Source organism: Poecilia reticulata, linkage group LG12 (assembly GCF_000633615.1).
Source record: "Poecilia reticulata strain Guanapo linkage group LG12, Guppy_female_1.0+MT, whole genome shotgun sequence".
Classification (NCBI taxonomy): Eukaryota; Metazoa; Chordata; class Actinopteri; order Cyprinodontiformes; family Poeciliidae; genus Poecilia; species Poecilia reticulata.
Window position 1 is genome coordinate 10,503,794 of NC_024342.1, and position 9,472 is coordinate 10,513,265.

The 9,472-nt window shown below is 39.0% G+C and overlaps 1 protein-coding gene across 5 annotated transcripts in view; it reads left to right on the plus strand.

Annotated features, from left to right (window-relative positions):
• syk (spleen tyrosine kinase) overlaps window positions 1-9,472 on the plus strand; it is a 74,621-nt gene that overhangs the window by 46,186 nt on the left and 18,963 nt on the right. For all 5 annotated transcript variants that reach the window (XM_008423824.2, XM_017307952.1, XM_017307953.1 and 2 more), the window contains 2 exons: window positions 2,187-2,244; window positions 3,703-3,862. In XM_008423824.2, coding sequence (XP_008422046.1) covers window positions 2,187-2,244; window positions 3,703-3,862 — 218 coding nt within the window. The remainder of the gene's footprint in view (window positions 1-2,186; window positions 2,245-3,702; window positions 3,863-9,472) is intronic.

Here is a 9,472-nt window from a genome sequence, read left to right on the forward strand (position 1 = left end):
ACTCCATGCAGAAAGACCCCAGGCCGGGAATCGAACCCAGAACCTTCTTGCTGCAAGGCAACAGCTCTACCAACTGCGCCACTGTGCAGCCCTATAGTAAAGATATAGATAGTAAAACAGGTACCTATAATGCTCATGGGTGGAGCTTCAGGGGGGCCTGGGAGGGCAGCACTCCCCCCTGGGCACTATAGAGGGAGTCACTGTAGAGGTTATATCCCCCAGTCAGGGTTAAGTCATGGTTCCTAAAAATCTGCAAGACCAACTGATTCTGGTGATATAGTGAATATAAAATATTGAATTAAATATGGTGCTGCATGACTGGCTTTATTTTCACTTAATCAAATTAATCAAATTTTATTTGTATAGCACATTTCAGCAACAAGGCATTTCAAAGTGTTTTACATCATTAAATACAAAAACACAGAGTCATGCAACATTGAATCAATCAAAAACATTAAATTTCCTGCCGAAAAAAAAATAAAAAAAGGGGGGGGGGACTCCAACCCACTCTTACATTTTTATTTTTATGACACAGAAATTCACAAGCGGTTCCAGGTGTACAGTATTTCTTGTCACCAACCGTCCACCAATGTCATCATCAGTCATTTGGCAACAGATTGCAGACTAGATGGAGCTTTTTTTTTTACGGACTAAGTTAAAGTGCGTGGCACATCAATATAAGCATTAAAGTGGAACAGCAAAGAGAAAAGAAAGGAAAAAAGAGAAACCAAGTTACAAAAGCTAGACGCACATTTTGTTCATCTCTGCAGATAAACTGGACTTTTTTGTTCGCAGCAATTCAGACCTGCCAGCACAGCCAGAGATTACAGAGAAAAATACTAATTATTATTCATAATGTGTGAGTTAGATATAGACTGTTGATGATTGAAAATTGTAGTGGCCCCGCCGCCTAGCTTGTGTCTCTCTTGGTGATACAGCAGTTATGTCAGAGACTGACAAGCTTTTGAAAATTCACATTGAACACACGCGAGCCAAAGGAGCGAAAGAGCACCTTCCAAACGAAGCTGAAGTTGGTTCAGTGATCCAGCTTCCAATTCGGGAAATGACTAAAGGGCGATTCCACCTAATTTTTCACTACCTTCTGCATCTTTAATTGACTCTAGTTCAAAAACTACAACACCAAGACTCTTCAAACCTCCACTGGATTATTCTGCTCTAATAGCAGACTATTTATAACCATGTTTGGGATTTGTGAAACTTTTTTCTGATTTCTGAAACTTCACTTCACTTAACACACCACTTACCACACAACATTTAATTTCCCATTGGGATTAATAAAGTGGATTTGATTTAGAAAAAAACTGCATGGAACAAGTGTAGTCATCTAAACTTTAGTGAAGTTTCACAAATTACATAAAGGTTTTACAAATCCCAAACATGGTTCTAAATATTCTGCTATTACAGCAGAATAATCCAGCGCAGGTTTGAAGAGTCTAGGAGTTGTAGTTTTTAAACTAGAGTCGATTAAAGATGCGGAAGGTAGTGACAAATTAGGTTGATTCGCCCTTTCCCAAATCGGAAGCTGGAATTGGAAACTAACTTCAACTTCATCCAAATTGTTCAGATTGGGTGTGAATGGTGGTACGTGGTATGTGCATAGAGATACAAAAATCCAGAGATGCGCGAGGCTCTGTGACAGTCAGCTAGGCCAACGTGGGGTGGGACGCCACGCACTGCCACTCATCCTGTTCAACGCATCAGCTGTAAACAGCTTCAGCAGTTGCTAGCTGCTCCAGGCTCCAAAGTGGATGTCAAAATTATCCGATCATTATCCGTGGTGCTGAGCTACTTTGAATTTGTATTGCTTCATCATTAGTGACCATGTAGCCTGATGTTTTTGTTGTTCTCTTGATTTGTTATCTTCATATTCGTTTGATGGGTTTCAAAATGACATAGTCGCTCTCCATGGTGTGGAAGCTTGTAAGCCCTGCTGTTGTTGGCATGTTGTAAAATGATGTCATCATGAGCTTTATTATTTGGGTATTAAGAGTTATTAGCACGCCTGCAGTCCCACTCTGATTTGTTCTGCCAGTGATAACACTCACAATATTTTAATCCGAAACTTCTTCCAAAACAGGCCCTTTTTTTTTTTTTTTACATATTTTACAGAACCTTGAGAAGTCGCTTATTTCTGCATTCTGTTCTCTTCCTATCTTCATGAACAGAGTCGTAGACGAATCGGCAACACGGACCTTAATCCCTATGAAACTAGGATGTCCAAAGGTAAGCTCTGGAAACGCTCAGTTGAATTAAATTCACAAAACATGTTTTAAGAAAAATTTCTGAAAAAAAATGTATTTGATCTAATCATAAAGAGACATTCCAGTTCAACAATACAGTCATGTTCAGTTTATTATTCAAATTTATTAAAAAATGTGAATAATAAACGTGCACATGCTTCAGCATGTGAATGTGTTTGCAAAGGGACGGATCACTCAATGTAGTGTGAAGCACTTAGAGTTCTCTGTACTTGATAAAGTGCAGCAAACAAGCAATGTTTTTTGTGTGGTTTTTGTAACTGGCGTTTCACTTCCATCACCCCTCCCTTCCCCACTGTCCGACCATGATGTTCATGTTACTGTGACAACCAAAAGTTATAGTTTTTCCATCTTCACCTCACTCAAATTGCTTTCTGCCTTGGTGAAATTGTGTTTTGTTCCTTGTGTTTCCCATGGTTACCATTGTTAATCATTAAATAAGATGTATTAATGGTTAAATGTGGTCATGTAGAGGGAAGAGCCTGAGGTGGTATCTTGTACGCAAACTTTGAGGTACAGCTGTGATTTACTGTATACAGGCAAATCTCTTGCTGGTATGCACATGATGGTATGTACATGTATACCATCTCCAATAAAATACATTTGGATTTGTTTTTGGCATATACCCCATTTCTGCATATGTACGTATGGATCTGCAGGCCTTCATAAAGGAGACCCCAGAACACTAAACATTGGAGGTTTCTTCCATGTAAGAAAAGGGATTGGTAGAGTGAAGCAGCATGTTGGATGCTTTACTTCTACATTGGCATCATGGGTTCTTGGGTTCAGTGGTGGTTTATGTGTAAATTTCCACCCTGGACGCTGTGTTTACAAATTATACATTTTTTAAAATGTTCAATCTTAAAAGATATTAACAGAATAACATCACATATTAGTTTGATTTTCACATCTTGTGCTTTTTAAAGTCTCTTTGAGTTATAACTATTTTACTAGATGTCTTCATGGTGGGCATTAGTAGTACAGCAAATAATTACACATCTCCATAAATACAGTGCCATGTTATTTGAAAATAAAGACAGATTATTTCTTACATGTTGCCCTTAATAGTATTTGCATATTATGCTTCCAACTTTGGCATGTAATTTCACATTTATTGTAGGGTTATCTTAGAATAAATGTAAAAAATATATGGGGTAAATATGGGTTTAATAGTTCAGTTCTTCCCCACATGACAATAATTTCCCTTTAAAAATACACTTACAGGTGAGATTTTACACTTGTGATATTAATAATTCAAACTTTTCTTAATGAACTTTAAATTGTTAGACTTTCTTTAAATATGTGAAGTTACTCTAATGGATGAAATGACTATTATCAAAGGTATAAAAAGGGGACTTGTTTTACTACATGTTAGAGAGCTGTTTTAGCCTTTTTAGAGCTCTGTTTTCATTTGAATTTTCAGAGGCAATGCCAATGGACACAGAGGTATATGAAAGTCCTTATGCAGATCCTGATGAACTGAGGAGCTCCACTGTGGATCGCAACCAGCTTTTCTTGGAGGATGGAGAATTGGGCTCAGGAAACTTTGGCACTGTCATGAAAGGAATCTACAAGATGAGAAAGTATGACACAGCACTTTGGTACAAACAACAGCACTCCTGTCGATTTATACAGAAAACCATGATTAATTACAACCTTCATATATTCACAAAGGGGGCTGCACAGTGGTGATATTGGTAGAGCTGTTGTCTTGCAGCAAGAAGGTTCTGGGTTTGATTCCCAGCCCCGGTCTTTCTGCATGGAGTCTCCATGTTCTCCCTGTGCATGGTGGGTTTTCTCCGGGTACTCCGGTTTCCTCCCACAGTCCAAAAACATGACTGTCAGGTTAATTGGTCTCTCCAAATTGCCCCTAGGTGTGAGTCTGTGTGTGCATAGTTGTGTGTCTCTGTGTTGCTCTGCGACAGACAGGCGACCTGTCCAGAGTGACCCCGCCTCTCGCCCGGTATGCCAGCTGGAGATAGACACCAGCACTGCTCCTGACCCCACTAAGGGACAAGGGTGTAAAGAAAATGGATGGATGGATTTATTCACAAAGTGTTCAGTCAGCACTTTGTCATCACAAATCATTCACTGAAATGAAAAATCATGAAAATCTTACAAAAGCCGTCCTTGATCCAAATCAAGGTTTTGTCACAAAACTGAGGCAAATTTATGGAAGTTCAATCAATCAATCAATCAATCAATCAATCAATCAATCAATCAATCAATCAATCAATCAATCAATCAATCAATCAATCAATCAATCAATCAATCAATCAATCANATCAATCAATCAATCAATCAATCAATCAATCAATCAATCAATCAATCAATCAATCAATCAATCAATCAATCAATCAATCAAATTTGATTTGTATAACACATTTCAGCAACAATGCATTTCAAAGTGCTTTACATCACAAAAACACAATGTGTAATTATTTGCTATGTCATGCAACATAGAATCAATAATTGAAACATTACATTTAGTCAAGTGCTGCCATTAAATTCTTAATCTATTACGTTTCAAATGCAACTCCAAACAGGTGGGTGTTTAGGGTTAGGGTTAGGTTAAAGGCACAGTGTTTCAGCAGCTTTGCAGTTTTCTGGAAGTTTGTTCCAGATTTGTGGTGCATAGAAGCTGAATGCTGCTTCTCCTCGTCTGGTTCTGGAGAATCTATATTCCCCTCTTATTCAATATATATATTCAGTATATATATTGAATAAGAGGGGTCCTAGGATCAATCCTTGGGGTATCCCACAAATGACTTCTGTCCTCTTTGATGAGAAGTTTCCCATTGAAACAAAGAAATCCCTGTTCTTTAAGTAAGATTTGAACCAATTGAGTCCAGAGACCAGAGTCCTACCCAACTCTCCAGTCGTTTTAGTAATGTCATGATTAACAGTGTCAAAAGCTGCACTGAGGTCCAACAGAACCAGCATTGTTGGACCTTCCACAGTCTGTCTTTATATGTATGTCATTGAACACTTTGACTAGGCCAGTCTCAGTGCCAGACTGAAACACATCACAGCATTTTGTTATCAATAGGAAGCTATTTAACTGTTTAAACACAGCTTTTTCAATAATTTTGAATGGGAGGTTGCACATCAGCCTGTAATTCTGTAGTAGTGATTTGTCCAGATTGTTCTTTTTTATCAGAGGTTTGGCAACTGCTGTTTTTGAAGCCTGAGGAAAAACACCTGATGAAAACGTTGAGTTTTATTATTTGGATCAGATAATTTGTAATGCCTTTTTTAAAGAAAGTAGGGGGTGGATATCCAGACAGCAGGAACCTGAGCTTAATTAATTTATAATTTATTTTGGTCTTTTATAATTAAGTAGTTGAAAATGGGTAATTTTTAATGCATTTTTATGTTTGGGTATAGCATTGGTGCTGGATTAAGTAAGGATGTGCAGATTAATTCTTTTAAACTAAACCCCAGCTCCGAAAAAACAATCCCACACTATAATCCTCCCTCCAAAAATCTTTACAATTGGCACAACGCAATCAGACAAGTACCGTTGTCCTGGTAACTGCAAACCCAGACAGTCTATCAGTTTACCAGACAGAGAAGCGTGATTCGTCACTCCAGAGAACGTGCCTCCACTGCTCTAGAGTCCAGCGTCGGCAGTTTTACAAAACAGCATCTGACGCTTTGCATTGCTCTTGGTGATGTATGGCTTGGATGCGACTGGTTACCATGGAAACCCATGCCATGAAGCTCCCTGCACACTGTTCTTGAGCTAATGTGAGCCACATGATGTTTGGAGGTCTGTAGTGATTGATTCTGAAGAAAGTTGGTGACCTCTTCATACTATGCGCTTCAGCATCCACTGACCCTGCTTTCTCAGTTAACGTGGCCTACCACTTCATGGCCGAGTTGCTGTCAATCCCAAACACTTCCAGTTTTTTATAATACAGCTGACAGTTGACTGTGGAATATTTAGGAGCAAGGAAATTTCAAGACTGGATTTGTTGCACAGGTCGCATCCTATCACAGTTCCATGCTGGAATTCACTGAGCTCCTTAAAGCGACCTATTTACGAACATTCACAAATATTCTTAAAAACAGTCTGCATGCCTATGTGCTTAATTTTATACCATGGAAGTGATTGGAATTGCGCTAATTTGGATGGGTGAGAAAATATTTTTGGCAAAATAGTCTATATATAATAAAAACTTACAGAAAAGTTATTTTATTTCAGTCTCTGAATTCACTAATAAGCATATTATACAGACTAAACACACACAAACTACTTGATTTCAAGCATATATTTTTGTTAATTGTGATGATTTTCTGTCTACATCAAATTAAATCATAATATTTAAAATCAGAATGTACAGAACATGAGACAAAAAACTGAAATGTAGGCTGAAATACAGTGTTTATTATTTGGTAAGATGCTATTATAAGATACTTCTTGTCTGAAAAAAGAACATCTAAAAAAGTAAATCTTATAATTTGAGTATGGTTGTATATTTTCAATTAAATTAAACTTTTTCTAGTTTTTTTATTTTTTACAAAAGTATGAACCCCTTTGCAAACGAGGGTTTAAAATGTGCAATTTTATGCATAGATGCAGATTTTATTGGTTGAAATATTTTTGACACTATGGTTCCTGTGTTCCAGCAGAACACAGAAAAGATGTTTGGTCAGGCTTCAAGCAGAAGTTGGACCAGATAGATAGAAGTCTGGACAGAGTCAAGAAGCTGAACACAAATGTAATAGGTTAAAATCAGAAACAAGCTTAGCATCTTCCTCTCCTGCCCCCAGCCAAACAGACATCTCACAGGCAGCTAAACAGGCTGAACCTGAAAAAGTCTGGAGATTCAGATGGTGTTAGATCCAGTGTGCTGAAGACCTAGGCCTTCAGCACACTGAATTCTGTGGGATTCTGCAGCATTTCTTCAACATTCAAGGGATATAGGTTCCAGTTGGCTCAAGTAAACAAGGATCCCCTGCAATATGCTCATTGTGGTTGAGTGGCCATTGAAGGTGCCGCTATAAATCTGCTTGAACAAACCCAGTGTCATCGAGACAAAGGCAGTGATATGAGGATCATGATTTCTCAAGTGCATCTAACACAATTTAACCTAGTCTGCTTTATTATACATTTCGGAAGACACAGGGGGCGGCTTCAACAATTTCCTGGATTAGTGATGTCTGATACTAATCCAGTCACAGCTTGTAAGACTGAAAGGTTTTGTATATAACAGGTAGTCAGCAGCACACCATCTCTTTTTACTCTATACGCCTCATACTTCCAGTACAAGTCAGAAACCTGTCATCTGCAGAAATATTTGAATCTGTAGTTGTTGGGCATGCAAGATGGATAAAAAGCTGAGTACAGAGAGCTTTTGTGGCATGGTGTGTAAATAATATCCATATCTTGAACATAAACAAGGCAATGGAAATTATGGATTTCAGAAAATACAGAAAAAGAAAAATACAAAAATACTATTTCCATCATCCTGTGAGAAGAAGTGGATGTGGTAAAGGAGTGTGAATATCACCTGAACAACAAAATGAACTGGGAAGTCCAACAACAGTCAAATAACAGTGAAGTCTAATATGAGGATGGTCGAAGCAGATTGAACTTCTTGAGGAAGCTTCAGTCCTGCTTTGTGCGCTCGCACATGTTGGAATAAGAAGGCACTGTTCTCACAATATTGGGAGCATGTAATTGTCAAAAATGCCTTTTTTTTTTTCGCTAACGAATTGAGAATTCTGCGACAGACTGGCGACCTGTCCAGGGTGACCCCGCCTCTCACCTGGAACGTTCGCTGGAGATAGGCACCAGCACCCCTCCCGATCCCACTTGGGAAAAGGATGTAAAGAAAATGGATGGAATTGAGAATTCTTTTCACTGGAAATCAGAGACTGAGGCTAAGGTTTGAAAAACAGACACATTGTCCCTATTATATCTGTAAACTTTTGTTGTTACTTGATTAATGTAACAGCAATTCAGAATCATTTTCATTCACTGAAAATGATTCTGTGGTGAATTAAATTCAACATAACTAAATCTGTAAAATCAACAATAAAAATTCAAGTTATAGTATCTTTACACACAACTATATGTAGTACTGAACAGGGGTAGAAATGTATTTTTTTCCTCTGACTCCGATTAGCTGAAATGGCTCTATTTATAACGTTAGAGGGAGGGGCGGGCCAGCAGCAAATTCTGAAAATATAATTGAATATGGCCCGCACAAGAAGCTTGAGCTCAACTCTGTTGCACTTCTCAGTTTCAACACTAGATGGAGCCAGCAACAGAAACAAAATTAAGTGACAAAAAACTTTTACCATGAGTCACCAGAAATGGCAGCATCGAAGAAACGCAAAATAGCAAGTGAGTGTAGGAGATTTCAAACACGGTGGGAAAATAGGTATTTTTTTCAAAGAAATCAACGGAAAGTGTGTCTGTTTGATTTGCAATGAAGATGTTACTGTGATGAAATGTCCATCAGCACTATGAGACCAAAAATCAGAGCTACACTTACAAGATCCACAATGATGGATGCAGGGACTGAGCAGTAAATACAAAACAGGTGTTTATTAAATGATCAGCTTTTTCACAGTCAGACAAGCCAGGATGAGAGCCAGGGAATCCAAATCTGGGTCAAGCGGTTCCTGATCTCAGGGGCAGACAGACAGGGGATCAAAGGCAGGAGGTCCATATCCAGTGAAGTAGGTCAGGATCGGGGACAGGAAGAGCCAACTGGACAGAAGGGAAGAGACAGACAGGTTAGTAACCAGGCAAATCGCTTAAGTAGCTACAGCATGCATGAAGGTGTTACCGCTGAGGGTTTCACAACAATCTGACGCCATGCAGGAGGAAGATCTGTCCTTATATGGCAGCAGCTGGAGATCAGGGTGATGATGATCAGGTGTGAGTTGTCACAGCTCAGCAGCAGCTCTGACATACTGTCTGTTACTACCCAATAGTAAGTCCCGCCCACTCCTCACAACTCTTTGGACTCACTACTGCCCAGTTCTCTGTCTAACAGGTCCGGAAAACCCCCAGAAACTCGAGTCTTACCCTAGAGATAGTTTGTGGAGAATTATCTGTTTAAACTGGGGTCGGAAAGGACTCGTCTAGCTCTGACTACCTTCGATCCAGAAGTTATGACCCTTTGCAGTTGAAGAGCAATCCGCTGAGTAGCCCTCACAGCTGCATAACCCCTACA